This window comes from Hydra vulgaris, chromosome 12 (assembly GCF_038396675.1).
Source record: "Hydra vulgaris chromosome 12, alternate assembly HydraT2T_AEP".
Lineage (NCBI taxonomy): Eukaryota > Metazoa > Cnidaria > Hydrozoa > Anthoathecata > Hydridae > Hydra > Hydra vulgaris.
In genome coordinates, this window is record NC_088931.1 from 31,097,082 (window position 1) to 31,118,119 (window position 21,038).

The window sequence follows — 21,038 nt, forward strand, 5'->3', positions numbered from 1 at the left end:
TAAAATAAAATAAAACCTAAAATGTATTTTTTTTTTAACATTATAGGTAAAATCTATATGCATTATGGAAATCTTATAAAAAAAATCTAAACATAATGATTTTGATACCAAAAATTGAAAAATAATGAAGCATGTTATCTTGATTTAAAAAAACGGTTGGCCAAAACTTAAGGATATATTTTCATATATTAAAATAACAATTTACAAATAGAACAGCATGAAAAAAAATTTATTATTTTGTAGAACCATCTTTCTGTAGTAAGCATTGATTTACTTTCTTTGGGATTGAATTTACAAGATTTTGAGGTATTTCTTTAGGCACATTATCAAGCAATTTCCTTATTTCAATTTTTAGTTATTCAACATTTGAAATTTCAATTTTTCCAAAATGATGATCTAATCATACCATAAATTTTCAATACAATTTTAGTCTGGGTTGTTATCAGGCCACAACATTATTGAAATTTTGTTGTCTTCAAACCATTGTTTGCATATTTTTGCAGTACGGCATGATGCACCATCTTGTTGATATATGATATTGCTGTTTTCTTAAATATATCGATTGAGGGAAAAAGGCAGTTATTTAAAATTTCAATATATCTATCAGCATTAAATCAAGCTTCAAATAATCGATAGCATCCAAGTCCTGCATAATTCATGCAGGCCGAAATGCCTACACTGCCACTGCCTTGTTTGGTTCATTTTTAATGAACAATTCAAATCAAATTTTTCTTGAGGTAATTGCTGTAGCATAACACAGCATTTTCGCATATCTACCTCAACATTCATTTTGTCTAAGAACATTTTGCCACTTGCAATCGGACCAATTTTTATGTTGATTGCACCAGGCAATCCTTGCCTTTTGCTATTTATTAGAAAGTCTTGGCTTTTTGCATGCAGATTGCCAGAGTTATTTCTATGAAGAATTCTTCGAACAGTTCTTTCACTCACATATATTCCAGAAGTATTGTTCAATTTATAGCAGAGAGCGTTTGATGATAATTTTCTATAATGTTTCAATAAGTGAATTAATCAGCGTTCATCTTTTTGTGTTGTTATAGTTGGCCAACCAGATCGTTGCTGATCCTTAATGTCACTGTTTCAGTATAACATTTTAAAATATGTGCAACAACCAAATATGTGGTATTTAAATTATTGGCTATTTGACAATGAGATTTTGGTTTTGAAGAAAAATAGATTCATAGCATGTTTTTTCTAATGTTCTCAACCATGATTTTGGAGTTTTATGCTGTATTTCTTCGCTCATTTTGCAACTTTTTTATTATTTAATTTATTCATATTTTCATTAGTACTACTAAATAAAAAATAAAATTAAGAAATAAAAAACAAAATAAAAAATTTAGAGTTAATAAATGCTAACAAAAATTAAATCAAAATTATCAAAGAAAGTGATCAATATATTAGATTAATTTTAAAAATAATGCAGTGAGCCTTAACTTTTGATCAACATAAAAAACCAAAATAATACAGTAGATATTATAAAGTTACATATAATTAGGCATACAAAATAAATATTAAGGAAAAAACACGTCAATTAAATAATAAACGTGATACTTATTAATTAGAACTAATAAAATATTTAAAAGTTTAAAAGTTTTTAAAATAATTTTAATCAAACAGGGTGTTTAAAAAAAAAAAAGTAAGCTCTTATTTATGTCCAATGGTGTGTGTATATATATATATATATATTTAGAGATAGATAGATATAGAGGCCTCGGCAGGAGTAAATGAGCGCGAGAGTGGAGAAAAGTACTACTGAAACAAACATGGCGAGCTCTGCATGCTGCTGCTCTAAACTGCTTTTTACAAGAGCTTTTGGTTTTTGCACAAGCTATCTGTTTATTTATATAAAAATTACTTATTAAATACAAAATTTGGTTTTATACTTGTTACAAGCATATTTTTGTAACGTTAATGTTACAATAATATACACATAACAAGTGTTATTTATTGTGCCGTGAAAAAATTCTGTAGATCTAAAATTTTTTTTTTTTGCAAAAACTGTTTATTAACCAATTAATTATACTTTTGAGAGAAAAAATTTTTTTGCGAGAGCTGTAAATTCCTCCCGTAAACCGTTTTAGGGGAGTGTGGGCGATATATATATATATATATATATATATATATATATATATATATATATATATATATATATATATATATATATATATATATATGAGCCTTTACATCGAGCATATATGGTTAAGTTCTGCATAAATTCTGCATATATATGTCTTTTTAATAAAATCCTGTGTGCTTTTTTGAGCCACCTGATGTTATTTTACCAATCGCATTGTAAAAAAAAACAAAAAAGTCCTCCCATTGGCAACACTTTTTTTGTGGATATATATAATTCTGAAATAAAAAATAAAAAATTGTTTGACTAGGTTAGGTCATATATTATTTGTTCATCTACAGATTAACAAAAGAAATTCCAAGGAATTTACTGGAACAGTTCAGTTAAGGTAATGATTTTGTGACCCAACAAGTTCTTTGATGAAAGTATGATGATGAGGAGGAGGAGGAGAAGGAGGAGGAGGGGGGGGGGGAAGAGGAGGAAGAAGAAGATAAAATCAATTTATTACTTTAACTATTTAGTTCAGATAAAACAACATTAGAAGAGTGCAAATGTATATTCACAGATGAAATTTTTAAAATAGAGAATTCAGGTAATTTTTTTAAAAAGAGTTATGTAACTTGAAAATATATATTTGGCGCTGTCAATGATGCCAAAATTTTAAAGAGCAAAAGTTAACTGGCTTTTCTTAAAAATCTTTAAATTATCTTAAATATTAAAATCTTAATACTTAATCTTAAACTTTAAATTTTACCCCTAAAGTATTTTCGAAATTTTAATAATTAAATGCATTATCACTTAACACCCTTCATATAATTGCCCCTAAAATGGGTTGTTTTAAATGAGACTAATAGTATATAAAAATTTTATTTGCATACAAGTTTCTTGTCTTGAACTGTAAAACAGTCTGAATAATAACATATCTTCAACTTTGAAGTATTTCTTGATATGTTACAGCTCCTGTAAAAAGTGTTTGTTTAAAAATTGTTTAAAAAGTTTGTTTAAAAATTGTTTTACAGTTAACTTTTATAAGCTCATTAATATCTAGATAAGAATTAAAAGTAAGTAGCAAACAGTACTTAGTTTAAAAAAGGTTATTTTTCTTTAAAACTATTATGTCTAGGTAGTTATTGTTAACTGGGGATAATAGATCTTGGTAATAAATTATAGCTATCTATTATCCCCAATTAATAATAACTGCAAGTTGACAAATACACTTGGAGAAGTATGCAAAGACTGTTAAATTTTTGTGTTTCTTTAAGCTTTGATATTTTTTCTGTTTATAATAGGAGCTCTTTTTTTTAAGATCTCCAAGAAGCTAGGTTTGGTCCTTGATTAGTTTCATTTGTTGTTTGATATGTTTTGATCAGAGTTATAGGCTATTCTTTATTATAGGCTATAATTTATTACCAAGATCTATTATCCCCATCATAAGGCATTAGCTTGATCAGCACCTTAATCTTTGCGATTCTCATCATTAATTTGGGTTTAATAGCTGCCGGGAGTTTGGTGCAAACTCACACAAATGAGCATTAAATTGTCAAATATGTAATATGATTTTATTTGTAAATCTATTATTACCAATTTTTATTATTTTAGAGCTCTTGGATTTTTAATATTAAAAAAAAAAAAAATTATCACTAGTACAATGCATTGACAATTTTTTCCTCATTTTTCAGTATTTTTTTCTTTCTTGTTTTTCAATCTTTTAAGTTTAAAAGAGTACACCAGTTTTCAAACCTTTTGTTATATCTTAGTTTTAATGACTGACTGTGCCTCACACTTCACAGGTGTATGTTTACTCCTGTTTTTTGCAGCATGAAAATTATCAATATTTAACTAAAAAGATATTATTCTTAATTTTTAAAGCCATTTCTTTAATTTATCTAGACATGTTTTGGCTTCATGTTTTAATTATTTGTTATGATTTATATTATAATTTTTTGTTATAATTTGTGTTAAAGTTACTTATTATAATTTATGGTATAATTAATAAATAAAGAAGTTTGATAATTTAAAAAAATTTTCGTATTGATATTTATAGTGAAATTTTTTAAAAACAAAAAGTATTTTAGTTTTTATTTTTTCAGGAAAAAATTTTTTTTGTCTCTATTTTAGATAGTCCATTGGAATGTAATGATAAAAATACTCCTGAACTTCGTAAGTCTGTATTTATTGCATAGATTTTTGTGAATCAGCATACTAAAATACAATGAAACTAAATATTGCACAATGCATATGTTAATGAATATATATTTAATATATATGTCAAAATATAAGCTATTTCTTTCTTTTCTCAACATTTGAAGCATATTGTTTATTGGTAAATTAATGAAAGTATGCTAACAATTGATTTTATTTTATTTCTTAAGTTTGTGTTTACAGCTTTGCAAATAACAATTAATTTTTGTTTTAAAAAAATCAAATAAAAAACTAAAAGTTTTAAATATTTTATGAATAAAAAAAAAAGCCCCCAAATGGAGGTCTTTTCTCAAAATTAAAAGTTAAACTCAATCATTTGCTTCAATTTTTGTTTTCTATATTTTACCTTAATAAATCTATATAGCTACGTTTTTCAAATGATAAAATAAATTTTTTAAATCAAATTATAAAAATAGTCAATTAGTGAAAAGTTAGCATGCACTATTATTAAGCTATATCTTATTTCAATGTTTTGTTTATTAATTTTGTATTAAAACAAATGTTTATTTTTTGTTACTGATTGTTTGAATGCTGATTGAAAAGATTAGCTTAATTCAACATATTGCACGCTTAAGTTGTTTCTCCACACAGTAAACTTTTTCATCAAGTATTTCAATGTTAAAGAGTTAAAAGAGAGTTGTATCAACAACTTAAGAAAGAAAAAAGATTCTCCTCCGACTGTAAAACCCCTCCCCAGATGCATCTTGCATTTATCATGTGCTTAACACATTAATTGTATCATTGCATATTTAAAAAGTTTGGGAAAAATTAAAAAGCTGAAATTATTTAAAATAATAGTTAATAAAAATATTAACTAAAATATTTTTAACTAAAATGTTATCAAATGTAGTTGATTCAAATATTTTTAAATGTAATAATTACCACAATTGAAGAAAATGTCTATTTATCTAGCATGTTTTTTTGTTCAGTATAAATTTTGTTAGTATTTTGATACTAATATAAAGATATATTAGAAAAGAGTTTATTTTAATGGCACATATTTTTTAAATATAATTTTATTTTTTAATTTTAATTTGTTTATAAATTTTTTTCAAGATTCTGCATACTTGAAAAACTACAAATCAGAAAATTTGCACTGACTAATTTAGAAACTTTCAATTCGATATTAAAATGTTTCTAAATTTTAAGCCAATCTGTTTTAACAAAAGCTATTAATGCCTAAATGTAGCATGTAACATTTTATTGTCTGTATTGTTATATAAACAAGGTTTTATGAATAAATACACGCATAGATAAAATATACTGTGTACAAAAAAGATAAATTGTAAATGGCTTGTTCCATGTTTAACTTACCTTACACCCTCCTTGCACTTGGCTACAACTTCACCAAAAATTCCTATTCTTCAGACAACAATCATAAAAAATATTTAAGAGTTTAAGTCTCATAATCGATCTTATCATAATTTCAAATCACGGTATTGAACCTACAAAATGACTGATACAACAACAAAAAACTTTATTTATGCAGCTTTGAGTTAACTTGCATATAATTTTTTTTTTTTTTTTTTGACTTGATGTGGAAATGTGAATTTTAAGTACAATTTTTTTGTGTGTGGTGCTTAACATGTTGATATAACACTGATATCCATAATTGTTTGTCATGCATGAGAATTTGAGAAGTACAACTATGTATCATTTTTTAAATTTTTATGTACTTTAATTTTAATTTTATTGAATTTTTGATAGAAAGTAGCATTTCTTAAGATGTATTTTTAAGATGTTCTTCCAAAGATGTTTGCTTTGATGCTTCCATAATTTATTCTTAGTCTACTAATTATTTTTTCACTGTGTGAATTTTGAGCCACTCTAATTGGCTACTTATTATTTTTCCAACTCAATCAACCCTTCAACTCAGAAACAAGAGCATTGACAAATAGTGTTGCTGCGCAGAAAAAACAAACCGAGCAGAAATAAATTGACAACATGACTTTAGTAGTATTTTCAACCGAGGAGTTATAAATTGTTGCATGATAAAATAATAGCAGAAATATGTAGTTTTATGAGTTATAAAGCATTATATAAAGTTTTTTAGACTATATTTAAGAGTATGGGTAGCAAAGCATTATATTCAGTATTGTTTAGTAAAAAATTCAATTGAGATTTTCAGTTTGTATTTTGTGTTGTCTTAATTTCAAATTAAAAATGCAAATGTCATTTATTCACAGGGAAAAACAAGCCGGATTGTGATACCTGTAAAGATAATCCAAATATAAAATGCAAAGAGTGTGGTTGCCATAAGGTAATATAAATATTTTAATTTAGTATTGTATGTGACTTGTGGGATCCATAACAGGTGGCATTTTACTTAGTGCTGAATTATTATTTATTTATTTATAAATTTTTGTTAAACTTTTGAAACTAAAATTTAATATAACAATTTGCCTTCAGTTCGATATTTTGTGCTATCAATCGGTTCGATATTTTGTGCTATCATGATATTTAAAAAAAAAAAAAAATTTTAATCACAAAGTCCAATTATTATCATTATTGTTAGAATAAAAAAATCCAATTATTTTTCATTATTATTGTTAGGGATGTAACTGAAGCGCATTAGATATGTAACGATGGTTTATAATTTACTTTATTGAAATCCATTCATTATAGCATTGTACAAATATATTAAAGATGTTATGGAGCTTTGACACGTGCTCCAAAACATCAGAAGTTTTGATAGATTTTCTCCAGCTCAAACAGTTTTAAATCGAAAAATACAGCAAAGATCTAAGATTAGGACGCAGAGCATTTTATTGAGCTTTAAAGTGGTTTGCAAAACAATTTTGCTTTGTTATTAAATAGTTAAAAAAAAAAAATTTATTAAAAGTTGTTTACAATTTGTGAACTAAAAGTTTTGATAATATCAAATAAAGTTTTAAAATGACATTATATAGAGTAGTTTTTAAGCTAGGTGTTGCACATTATTATTATTATTATTATTATTATTATTATTATTATTATTATTATTATTATTATTGTTGTTGTTATTGTTATTATTATGAATTAATATTATAACATAATTTTTCTCTTTTTTTCTATTCAATTTTTTTTTTTTACTTTTTTTACTTTTTCTTAGTATAATAAAGTCATTTGCAACTACTATCTTTTTAAACTAAAATTTAATAGGAAAATGTTATAATTTATCTCATTTTGTTCTTTATATGTATATATGTGTGTGTGTGTGTGTGTGTGTGTGTGTGTGTGTGTGTGTGTGTGTGTGTGTGTGTATATATATATAAATATATTCATTTAAAATGAATTTAAAAACCTATTTTATAAAAATATAGAGAAAAAAGTAATTTAATATTTTTCTTCTAAATAGTGCTCTGGTAAAGATGAACCAGAAAAAACACTGATGTGTGATGAATGTGATATGGCATATCATATGAAGTGTCTTGACCCTCCTCTCATAACGTTACCTGAAGAAGATGAATGGTACTGTCCTGAATGTAAAAATGATGGTTCCAATGTAATCAAGGCTGGTCAAAAACTCAAAGAAAGTTCAAAGAAAGCTAAGATGGCTTCTGCTAATTCCAAAACAAACCGTGATTGGGGAAAAGGTATGGCATGTGTTGGAAGGACTAAAATATGTACAATTGTCCCTTCTAATCATTTTGGACCAATCCCTGGTGTACCTGTTGGGTCTTGCTGGAAGTTCCGTGTACAGGTAATGAGTTTTTAATAATAGAAAAGTTATCTTTAGATTAGAAAATTATTTTTTTTTACTTAAAATTAAAAAAAATAAATTTTACTTTTGTTTATAGCTAGTAATTTTAAAGATTTATGTTGTAGCTTATTTACTATGCATAAAATGTTTAAATTTGCAAAAATGCTATATAAATAGAACTAACATGTATAACATTTTTTTCAGAGTTGATAAAGTCTGAAAATTATAGAATATTGGAATATTAGTAAACTTCAATAATATTTTGTCAGTGTCCTTGTAAATAATTCAATCAAACAATAATTAAATAGAATTAAAGTACAGGTTTATTTTTGTCCTTATAATGTATTTGAAATTTCAAAACTGTCTTTTATTGCAACTTTTACATATTGATTTTTTTCCCCTTGATAAGCACTCTTTCTGTGTGCTCTTCCATGAGTTTCTCCTTCAAAGCGTTTTCACTTACATTTAATACAGTTAATTGTATTCTAAATATCTTTTTAAACTAAAATTTAACAGGAAAATGTTATAATTTATCTCATTTTGTAACATTGCAGCTACACTGCAATGTTACAAAGAATGATTATTATAGTTATTTTTCATGTAAAATTTTATCTGTGTACTAAACTGCTTACACCCCAACAGTCTTTACAATTATGTATGTGTTGTTGTGATACGATTTACCATAAAGTTATCAGTTAAATGTTTTTAAAAATTATTTTGAAAATCACTTTACTACTGCTATCTTCAGAGTTTTTAAACATAAGATTGTGACATTTTACTTTCCAGCAATAAATTAATAAAATTTAGGCAAGCATTTGTTAAAAAATCTTGATTACTTAGGTGAATACTTTAAAAAGATTATGACAGGAATATTGTTGGGATCACAAGCATAAATGATTAATAACATAAATTATGCAATGAGGAGTGGGGTCAACGAGTCACAAACTTGTGACTCGTTTTCCAGACAAACTTAGTCACTTTTACTCATTGATTTGTATCATGTTTCTGACTCTAGTTTGTATTCATTATTGCCTTGTTCAGCTTTAGGTGATATGAACCAAGGAATGAACTCTCTAAATCTTTTATTTTGTACTTCTTGATCCTATCCTTGACCTTGATTTGTACTTTTGGACCCTATAATTGCTACTTACTACTACCCTACCAAATACTTACTGTTACTTTAATGCTGACTGGGATTCTTTTGTGACAGACCTTAGGCTGATGTCTTTCATCTTTCCACTGATAATTGCACCTATCTAGTTTCCTGGATCCTGGCAGGTATAGAAGTTTTTATTCCTTCTTTTCATTTTCAAGCCTCATTCTACCCCAACAATTAGAACTTCTTGTACAGTTGCTGTTTCTAATTGTAATTTTTTAAATATCTTTTTCAACTCTCTTGAGCATAAATATCTTTTTATTATTAGAAGAAATCAATGCAGGTGCCGTCTGACCATTATTCTCAGTTTACTAAATCTCGTATTTTAATTTGAAAGTTAGGTTTTAGAGACTTTTCCTGCAAGACAGAGGAGATTTTGTTTTGAGTGCCCTTATATTTTGAATTACTTTTTCTTAGTCTTTGTTTTAAAAGTTGTTACAAGCAGCAGAATTTAACTCAGGTCAGGGTAACTTGACCTGAATAGGATCATTAAATTAGATTAAGTTTAAAACAATTATTTAATTGGTTTTATGATAATTTGTAATAAATGTAATTAATTTTGAAACAGTTTAAAATCCTCACTAAAAAGTTTATATTTATAGGCGAGTGAGGCAGGAGTTCACAGACCTCATGTAAGTGGCATGCACGGAAGAGACTCTGAAGGAGCATATTCAATTGTTTTAGCTGGCGGATATGAAGACGATACTGTAAGTTCTACTCAGCTCTGCTTTATTGTTGTAAATTTGTTTAAAATGTGTAATTTACATATCTAAATATCCGGAATTTATTTTTAAGCTTTATTTTAAGGATGAGGGGGATGAATTTACCTATACTGGAAGTGGTGGAAGAGATTTGTCTGGTAATAAAAGAACAGCTGAACAATCATTTGACCAAAAGCTTACAAAAACAAACAGGTAAAGTATTGATTTTAATTATATTTTAATATGCGCTTGCTAGAATTAAATTTTATTTTTATTTTTTTAGGGCATTGGCTAAGAATTGTGATTGCCCTGTCAATGACAAAAAAGGTGGTGAGGCAGTTAATTGGAAAGAAGGAAAGCCAATACGTGTGGTATGTTTTTGACTCTTAATTTATTAAAAAAGGTTATGGTTGCTTTTAAAAATACTTAATAAATTTTTTAGATTCGAAGTTACAAGTTTGCAAAGCATTCCAAGTTTGCTCCAGAAGAAGGAATACGATATGATGGCATATACAAAGTAAGTATACTATTTAAGAAGCTGCTTATTTCGTTTTTTAAATATTTCTTTTATTATTTAAAATTTTTTATCTTACAGGTAGTTAAATACTGGCCTGAAAAAGGTCAATCAGGTTTTATTGTTTGGAGGTACAGACTTCGTCGAGATGATGATGTAATTTCTTTGATTTAATTGCTTTTTATCTTTTAATATTTTATAGAATTAGATATTTTCCTATAAAAATTTGTTTAAATTAGTCACCAGCCCCTTGGACAAAGAAAGGTAAAGAATATATTAAGAAAATGAATCTTGAAATACAGGTTTGATTTTTTTTTTAAACTTTTATTTATAGTTATGTATAAATAAATAATTACTATAAAAATAGTTATTATAAAAAATTGTTATTAAAATATATATTAATAATAAATTAAAATAATAGATATAAAATAAATAAAAAATAAAATAAAAATTATTATCAAAAATATATAATTATAAAAAAGTTAAATTAAAATATTTATGATTGAAAACTGTTGTCGTTATTTCAAAGATGTTAATATGTCAGTTTATTTTTGTTTTATTCTTATTAAATACTAAATAAAAATTTTATTATGTCATGCCAGTTTTTTTCATTAAACTTTTATTTTCATTTTTTTTTTTAATCTTTCTAAATATTTTTAAAGAACTGTTTAACATTCAACAAAGCATTAAAATTTTATGTCTTATATGGTTTTTTTTATGTTTTATACAGCAATACAGATTGTTATCTTTATTACAGTCTCATGATAATACAACTTCAACAGTTTAAGTTAAACATTTAAACTTTATCTAACCGTTTATTTTTAATTAAACTTTACCTAACTGTTTATTTTCAAGTACCCTGAAGGTTATCTAGAAGGTCAGGCAAAGAAAGAAGCTGAAAAATTAAATGCAAAAGTTGAAAAAAATGCTAAACGAAAACTAAATGACAGTCAAGAGCAAGATGGTAACTTTTTACACTTTTAATCCTTTCCTCAAAATTTCATTTTTTTTTCAATATACACATTTTTAAGGATTCTTAAAACTGAATCAACTTATATTTTTTCATGTCATCTGTAAAGAATTCTTTCCAAATTTTCTTATTTCTGTTTTTCTTGCCTTCTTCTCCTAAAGTTTCCAACTCTCTGCATGCTGATACTTAATTGTATGGATCTTTATTACATGTTTAAACCACCTTAATCATATCTTATTTGATACCCTCACTATTTCACAATATCTAAGATTATTGGTTCTTTTCTTATTCATTAGAGTCACAACACGCTTCCATATGGTCATTGTCTCTATACTCTTTGGATGTTGGACATCATCAACCTTTATTGCCTGTGTTTCACTACCAGACATATCACTCTTGACACAGTAGTTTGTAACTTTCATTATTCAATGATTTGATGATGATGCTCCTTATGCTTTGATGATGCTCTTTTGGTATTAGAAATATTTTTATTTTTTCAACTAATTTGCTCCCAACAAAACTGCAAGCAACCACTATTTAAGTTGAGAGTTACCAGAAAACAAAGAATGTTATAAAAAGCAAGCAAACGGTTGGCAGCAGGCTTAAAAATCTATTAACTGAATGAGTCAGGAAAACACGAAGACAAGCGAATTCTAAAGCATTTATGTGCAAGGAAAAAAACTAAAGAATGAAAGTTTTTAGTGCTTGACAGGAGCAGATATAGTAAAAGAATAAGACAATTACATGAAACTGAGTTTTGGTTGATCATACTAGAAATGATAACTTGTTTGAGCAGCAACCGTAATAGTGTTTGTACAAAAGAAAAAGAGACCAATGATGGGGCAGTAACTTAAGCTAAGCAGCAAGAGCAGATCAAAATACATTTGCAATGTGTTTTCAGACATTTTCTAGAAGAGAAAGGGCATCTTTAAAAGAATCAGCCTAAACACAATAAAAGTACAGGGAAAAATAAATTTTTTAGAGTACTGAAGCATGAGTAAGAAAAGAGCAAGTACAATAAACCTTAGCAGAAGCTAACTTTGATTGTATGTATGGTTTCCATGATGTAAAGTAGAGGACTTAGTGAGAGTATTGCCATTCATCAATATAGGAATACCAACAATATTACAATAATTATTTGCAGTAAATAACTTAGTTTTATTGGAGTTAAAATTCACAGCCACTGTAAGCCTCAAGCTGTGACATAAGAGAGATTTTTAATACTACGGTTAGAAAATAATTGGTATATAATCTTTAAATCTTTCCCAGACACACCATATGAAGCAAGTTTATAGATAAGACCAGATTATATTGAAAGCCTTTGGCATCTCAAGAGCAATAGCTCTTGCCTTGTTGTCTACATCTATTTCACTATAGATACTTTCTGCTATAGAAATAAGTCAGCTGTAGAAAAAGAGGAAAATTGGTATTGGTTGTCAGAGATGTTAGACTCAAAATAAGGTATTAGAAGTTTGTTAATTAAAGACTCAAAGATCTTGCTAATAATAGAGAAAAGATGGTAGTTAGAGGGGTCAGCATTCTCGAAAGTTTACAAAAGTTGGAAACATAGATGCCATTTAACATCAGATAGAAATGCAAGAGTTAAGTACTTATTTAGTAGTTTAGAGAGTATTAAAGAGGATTCTACAATTTAGCTACAGAAGCAAAAGCGATTTAAATGTCTAACAGTGGATAAACCTATTTCTTTAGGATGACAGAAAGAGTGTGTGGTCATTAGATTCAAGGGATGAATTGGAGGAAAAGTTCTTTGAAAATCTTATCAGACCCATGTATTAGAGATGGAATTTTAGGCTTGTCTTTGTTAATGATACTGTTGAAGATTTTCCAAAAGTTTTTAGAAAATTCCAAAACATGGTTAAAGAAAATCTTATTTTTGCCATTGATGCCTCCTCTGCTCCATCAGCTAATTTAACAGTATCTCTGAGATAAAAAAAATAACCACCATTTCAATTTTTTTTTTTTTTTTTGATTTTCTCATGTTAAAGATTTTCTACACTTAAGACCAACAACATCAGCTTGCTCATTCTTGGCTTTACAATGCATACTTTTTGTTTTATTACTTCCCAGTTTTAGTTTTGCTAAACCAATACCTGTATATTGCAATATATTTAGATAGAGCATTCTATTTAGAGAATTATTTAGAGAGAGCATTCAAAACAATCATAAAAAAGTAAAACTTGAAACCTAATGCATAACTTTTAAACTTTAAAACTATTACTTTTTCCATCTTTTATTTATATTATTATTGTCTTCGAATATAGCTATGATAATGTTATTTGTAATTACTTGTTATACTACTAATGTTACTTGATCTAAGTGCTGCCTTTGACACTATTGATCAGCAAAAACTACTTGAGCTAAATGATTTGAATTATTCTTAGTTAACTGTACTCAAAAAGTTAAAATTGGTAACTCATATTCCACGAACCAAAATGTAAAAAATGTAGCACCGCAAAGTACAGTCATGGGTTCAAAACTCTTTAATATCTATATGATACCACTATACAAATATCTAAACATAATCAATGTTAAAACTTTTGGATACTCATATGATCATCAAACTCTAAAAGCATTCTTTCCTTCATCTTGATATAATGCGTTAGTCCTGGATATACCAAAATGTCTTGGATACCTATCTTAATGGATGAGTGTGAATCATTTTATGTATTAACCAATTGAAAACAAAAATAATAATAATGGCACCACCTAACAATCAAAAAGATATTGTTATTAAAGGTACTTTTATCAACAAGGATTTGATTTGCATTAAATTTATTGACTCAACAATGAGTTATCTTTAAAAATATAAACAAATAAGATTGTTAAAAACTGTTACAATATAATGAGAAAAATATCTGTAACAAAACAATTCTTATTGCGCAAAGATTTGTGCACCATACTATGTTCACTAATATTTCACAGCTAGATTATTGCAACTCCCTCTACTTTGGAATTGAAAAGACGCTAGTAAAAAAACTGCAGTCTGTTCAAAATTGTGCAGCAAGATTAATATATAAAACCGGAATAGAAAATCGAATTTGCGTTGACTGAAAATTAGAGAAATAGTCTATTTCAAGGTTCTTTCAATAATGGGCAAACCTATTATCTAGGAAACTCCAACTTCATTTAATTCAGTTCTCATAGTCATACTAAAATGAAAGGAAACAAAATTGTTTCAGGTATCGAGCATTATCCCACTATGGTCCTAAACTTTGAAATATACTTCCAAATATCATCCGTGACAAAAAAAAAACACAACTATTTATAAGAAAAAACTGAAATTTTATAAAGTCCACAACACAATGTCTTTTTGTATATTGTAGAAAGCTTTATTAAGGTCAACAAATGCCACAGACCATCTTTTTTTTATCTGAAAATCTCTCTTTAACTTGCCTAACATTGAATGCTGATAGAATTTTAAAAAAATTATCAAATAAAATGTTATAATTTAGATAGTTCAGACAGCAATTCTACTAAATCTTCACCTAAAAAATTGAAGACCACGTACAAAGTTGAAACTGAATTTCTGACTCTTATAAAAGATGATTCAAAAAATAAAAAAATATGGGATGAACTTATTGAAAAACCTGAATCTCACCAGGTTAGCTTTAATTCTATTTGTAAAATGTAAAAAATTTTATTAATGAGATAATATGTGTTTTTAAATATTTTTAACACATTTTATTTTCTTGGGATTTATTTAGTTCACAAAATTTATATAATTTTTTATTTTTATGTTCTTTAACTCAAACTTATTGTTTTAATACAGTAAGTATAAGTTAAATTTTTTTTAATTTTTGTTAATGTTGTGAATAAAAATACTCAAAATTAAAACAAAATAGTTAGCACATATAAACAAAGTTACTCAATTAATTTAGAGGTTTTTACAATCAGTTGAAGATCGTTTTGTGTGTATTTGTTGCCAAGAAGTTGTTTATCAACCAATAACTACTGATTGTGGTCATAATACATGCAAGGTATTTTTAATGATATGTTTAAGAAAATAGTTTTTAAATAAGTCTTAATAAGAACAAAGAAAGGTATTGTTCTCTTTGGGTGGTCTTTGGGAGTTTTTTTTAACCAGTAATGGGATTTGATCTAAAAATGCCAATAAATTAATTTTGATATTGGAAGTTTGAGTAATTAATTGCACCTAAGTATTGAACAACATTTTGTAGCATTATTTATTGTTTTTCTGCAGGATTTGCACTGTCTTTATTAATGACTAAGGAATAATTATAAAAACATTGAATAATTTATGACTATTTGTACTTATCCCACAAAGATTTGTTTTTTAACACTTTGTTGCATAACATAAGTTAATTCAAATAGTCCTAATATTTTTCATACATTATTCCTCAGTACTTCCATACTTTTTCTTTGTACTTTCTTTATAATCTAGTATTTATACTTCCTATGAAATGTTCATACTATGAAATTGTATTTAATGAAGTCATTGAATCTTTTTCAATATTCATTTTTTAACAATATTCATTTTTCAATGCATGCCACAACCTAAACGAAGTACTTCCACCTACATTTTGATCAAGTAGGTTTTTAATGCTTTTATGTTATTTAATTGCAGTATTACAAACTTTATATACAAATTTGTAGTTACTAATCCTGTTCATTATAGACTTTAGACCTGTTTTAAATAATGGGAGAAGCTTCCACAACAAAGTAAAGTTGGTAGAGGTAGTGATAAGTCTCAATAAAATATCTTTATTAAAACAGAAAAGACAGACTTAGATCAAAAAGAAAATGTTTATTAGATACATGTTTCAGTTATAGCTAAAAGAAGCTTGTTATTTTAAATTGTAAGGTTGTTAGTTTTTTCTTGTCTTTTATAACTTTGAATAAAGAAAACTACTGTTATTATAAAATATCTTTGTAAAAAAGAAAAAAAGTTTGAAAAAAGAATCAAGATCGATTGCAAATCACTTATTTGACAATATCCTTGAGAACTTTTGGTTACTTGTTTGTGTTTTAACTCAACTAAGTTAATTAGATTATTTGGTAGCCAAGTATGAGCCACTCAAAGTTCCTGAAACAAGAAGATAAAAAAAAACAACTTTCTTTTAAATTAAAACTCAACAGTCTGTTTGATATAGCTCACACAGACCCACATTGCTGAAACATGTTAGTAACAATGTGTGGCCAGGAATTTCTACAAGAATAACATTGTTTCCTTAAGTGGGCTTATTGGCTGGAATCAACAAAATTCTAGTTAGAAGAGAGCTTTACTAACCATTAATAATGACAATGTAGTTAATGACATGATAATGTAGCTGATGGCATGTTAATGTAATTAATGACATGATAATGTAGTTGATAACATCGTAATGTAGTTGATGGCATAATGTAGTTTATGACTAAATTTTTTTTAAATGTTACTGAAAAGATGAATGTAATAAATAGTTTGTAATGAAAGAAAAAACATCTAGTATCTATGCAACATCTTTTTTTTTTTTATCGTTACTGAAAAAATGAATGTAATAAGTAGTTTGTGGTGAAAGAAAAAACATAGTATCTATGCAACAGTGCCTATGCAAATCTATAGAAATGCTGAGAATTCCATGAAGAGAACTGTTAAAAGAAACATTTACAGTAACTGACGATGTATTAGTCAACTACAACTAAAACTTTTTTTAAAAAACTTTTGCATTAAGTTAAACAACTTTAAATGAAATAAACTCTCATCGGCATCATTTTATTGAGTAAACAGAATGACAAAATCAATTTAGGAAGTTTTAAATTTATTTTTGGTATATAGATTTTGTTAACAAATATCGACAGTTTATACCAATATAGTTATGAAAAGGTTTCACCTGAATTCATTGAGATAGGAAAATATATAGTTATGAAAGGGTTTCACTTGAATTCATTGAGATAGGAAAATATATAGTTATGAAAGGGTTTCACCTGAATTCATTGAGATAGGAAAATATATAGTTATGAAAGGGTTTCACCTGAATTCATTGAGAAAAATATTTAGGCAAACTAGTTGCATTAGTGCAAATCAGCATTAGTGCGACATAATTGCTAAAACTTAATTAATTTTTACAAACTTACCCAAGTTGACATTTTTTGGACAACTGTCGCATTTTTTCCCTAACATTTTTATGATGTGACCATGAATTGTCATAATAAAATGTATTAAAAGTCAAGGATTTTTAGTAAAAACACATTTTTTTAATGTGTTCTTATCACTCTTATTACTATGATTTCTATTTTATTTTTAAAGATCTTTGTGATTTACATTTTATCACTTTAAAACTAGAAATATCTTTAAAAGTTCTATAGAGTAATTTATGCTGAGAATGAATCTGGCCACTAAAAAGTCAAATAAAATGGATGAAAGGCTAAAAAAGTTGACTGTTAAAAACATTAAAACTCGAATCTGTTTGATCATAAAGACCATGATGACAAATATGGAGCTTCTCAATGACAAGTAGCTTGAAAATTTGTATGCAGTTAACAATACATTAGTAAGACAAAAATTTGACCCAAAAAAAATGTTTTAAAGCATTCAAACTCAAAAAGTTAAGATTTTAAAATTCATGCCATTGGTTATATCAGCATGAACAAGGTTCATGTCATAAATTTTTATTTCTATTTTTTATTTCTATTTTTATTTATTATTATAGTTATTAATTATTTTTATAATTTTTTTCTTTACTTTTATCTACTTGAGTTTATCTACTTAATTCATTTTCTGCTTATATTATCTACTGAAATTCATTTTCTGCTTATATTAGTGTACTAGAAATCAAAATATTGATTTAAATTTTAGGTTATTTAAAAAAATTTTTGTCTATCAAAATAGTTAGTAAGCTGAAAATTTCAAAAACTGATGCTTATTGCTATGATCAAATATTGTCATAATAAATTTGAAAAAGTTAAATCATATGTTGATAAATTAATTAATCATTAAATATTTTAACTCCTGACTCTACATGAAATTTTTTCTCTTATGTTTAATTTTTTCTTACCTTAAGTTTATTTTTTTCTTACCTTATGTTCAATTTGTGAAACATACAACTAAAATTACATATAACACTTCTTTTTCTAAACATACCTTGTTATAAATACCCAGATTACCTTCCTGAATAAATGTTTTCATTTTTTAGACCTCTACTTTAGTGGACAGCCAAATTGATAGTTACAGTTTGTTTTTTCACAAAAAATGCAATTAAATATGAGTTTTAAATGAATAAATTTGCTTCTATTCTTACATTCTTTGGGATTTTAATATCAGTAATAGTTTTCTATGTTTTTTTTATGAAGTGTAACATATATAAATAATTGTGGCAATTTTTAGAATTGATAAGCTAGAATATGCAAATGCATGCGAAATGCGCCTTTTTACATATTCGTGGCAAAATTGATATTTGCGCGATAACGTGTGCGTAATAAATACAAATTTTGTCAACTGTTTATTGTTTTTGTGATTCTGACTCATTTTTTACATTAGTTAGTAATTTTAACTAAAAATATTTGAACTTTGGTGCCTAAAAATGGGAAAAGCTAAAGATATATTAAACGAAAAAATTTTAAAAATATCTGCTTTGTTAAAACATTCAAATCACTCCCAAAAAAAAATTGCAAATTTAGTTAAAGTTTCTGTGATGACAGTAAGCAGAATTAAAGGTAAACTTGATAAAAAAATACCTGTACAAAATGCCAGAAGTAGAAAATGTGGTAGACCACGCATCACTAACCCGAGAGATGAACCGATAATTCGTAATATTTGTGTTAAAAGCCAAAGAAAAAGTACAAAAGCAGTTTCTAAGATCATACAAGAAGCCGGTATCAAGATTTCTTACAGAACTACAAGGCGTTGAATAGCAGAACTGGGGTTTAAATGCTACAGACCTGCGAGGAAACCTAAACTTATGCTAGCTATGAAATTAAAACGTCTCACTTGGACAAAACAACACCAACATATGTCTGCTGAAGATTGGGAAAATTTAAAGAAATACTAATTTAGTTGTTTATTGCAACAGCATCACTGATAAAAACATTTATATGAGTATTTATATTATTATTTTTATTTGTTTTCAGGTGTGTTTCTCAGATGAGTCCCGATTTAAAATATTAATGAATAAGTCTTTTTTTGTTAGACGAAGGAAAGAAGAAAAATATAACCCGGACTGTGTTATGGAGATGGTTAACAACCTCTATAAGTGATGGTGTGGTCAGTTATAAGTGGTAAGGGCAGTGGCCTTCTTTATATAGTTGAAGGGATGATGAACCAGGATAAATATAAAAAAGTATTAGCTACCAAATTAATTCCTCAGTTACATGATTGGTTTTCTAATCCATCTAAATGCATCTTTATTTAATTTAATTTAGTTTAAAAACTTTATTTTTTGTTGATGGTTACAATAGTTTTAACAAGAATAAACTAATTAAAATCAACACTTTAACAATTATAGACAATACACACTCACATGAAAATCGTTAAAAACAATAAATAATAAATAAACCAAAAAAAATCAAATAAATAAATTTACTATATATATGTCCACATATATATAGTCAATTTTTGATTAATCTTTTAAAAAGTATTTGAAAACAAAAAACAAACTACAATTTACAAAATTATAATATAAGTTACAAATAACATTAAAAATATTCAAATTCAAATTCAAATTCAAATTACAACCGTTTCATTACAGAAAAATGAGTAAATATTGTATTATAATGTCAGCATAAATAAAAATAGTAATTAAAAACGACAGATTTTACAATAACAATTTTTTGCATACCAATTTTTAATATGTTTTTTGAACACCTCAGAACTTTTAGAGGACATGGTCTTGTTATCTAGAGTGTTCCATAACGAGATGGCTCTAAATATAGTGCAACATGTATCCTTATATTTGGAGCAATTTGAAGGTAGAATCATTTTTTTGCTACAACGAAGTTTAAAAGGAAGTTTTTTTGTATTGAATAAATCCTTCATAAACTGTGGATTTAGACAATTAATTGATTTAAAAACTTCTATCATAAGAAAGCGCAAATTTCTTAAGTGGATCCTCGGACTATTATCAAAACTTAACAATTCATCAAGAGATAAGTCAAACCTTTAATGGACAATACAAAGAGCTTTTTTATGAATTTTATTTGTAAGGTTGTCATAGTATTTAGAACAAAACATCCATATTAGGGGACAATAAGAAAAATTTGACATTATGAAGGCGTTAAACAACAATGTAGCTTTATTACGGGATAAAAAACTTTTTATGCGTGAAAGAGCAAAACATTTGGCATTAGCTTTACTGCATAAGTATTTAATGTGTTCTCCAAAATTTAGATTCTTATCAATTGTAACACCAAGTAGTTTCACCCTATCAGAGGCAAAAACAGTTATATTACCTATTTTTAGGTATTGATTTTTTGTGTTTTTTAAACCAACTAAAAGTAATTGGAATTTATCAGGGTTGGCAACCATCAAGTTAAACTTAAACCAGGCAATGGTATTAGTTGCTTCTTTTTGCAATCGAAAAATAACCTTTTCTAAGCTGTAATCACAGGCATACAGCGTATTATCATCTGCAAAGTTGCACAATTCAGTATCTTTAATAAAGAAGAATATATCATTTATAAAGATATTAAAGAGGATGGGGCCAAGAATGGAACCTTGAGGCACTCCCAACAAAATATCAACCCAATTAGAAACAGAAGGTCC

At 26.7% G+C, this 21,038-nt stretch overlaps 1 protein-coding gene across 1 annotated transcript in view; it reads left to right on the plus strand.

Annotated features, from left to right (window-relative positions):
* Nucleotides 1–21,038, plus strand: part of LOC100202478 (E3 ubiquitin-protein ligase UHRF1) — a 39,185-nt gene that overhangs the window by 15,501 nt on the left and 2,646 nt on the right. The window contains exons 8-21 of the mRNA XM_065812902.1: nt 2,440–2,486; nt 2,620–2,690; nt 4,217–4,258; nt 6,487–6,560; nt 7,638–7,982; nt 9,741–9,845; nt 9,946–10,052; nt 10,123–10,210; nt 10,282–10,356; nt 10,435–10,509; nt 10,593–10,655; nt 11,209–11,317; nt 14,797–14,945; nt 15,223–15,321. Coding sequence (XP_065668974.1) covers nt 2,440–2,486; nt 2,620–2,690; nt 4,217–4,258; nt 6,487–6,560; nt 7,638–7,982; nt 9,741–9,845; nt 9,946–10,052; nt 10,123–10,210; nt 10,282–10,356; nt 10,435–10,509; nt 10,593–10,655; nt 11,209–11,317; nt 14,797–14,945; nt 15,223–15,321 — 1,449 coding nt within the window. The remainder of the gene's footprint in view (nt 1–2,439; nt 2,487–2,619; nt 2,691–4,216; nt 4,259–6,486; nt 6,561–7,637; nt 7,983–9,740; nt 9,846–9,945; nt 10,053–10,122; nt 10,211–10,281; nt 10,357–10,434; nt 10,510–10,592; nt 10,656–11,208; nt 11,318–14,796; nt 14,946–15,222; nt 15,322–21,038) is intronic.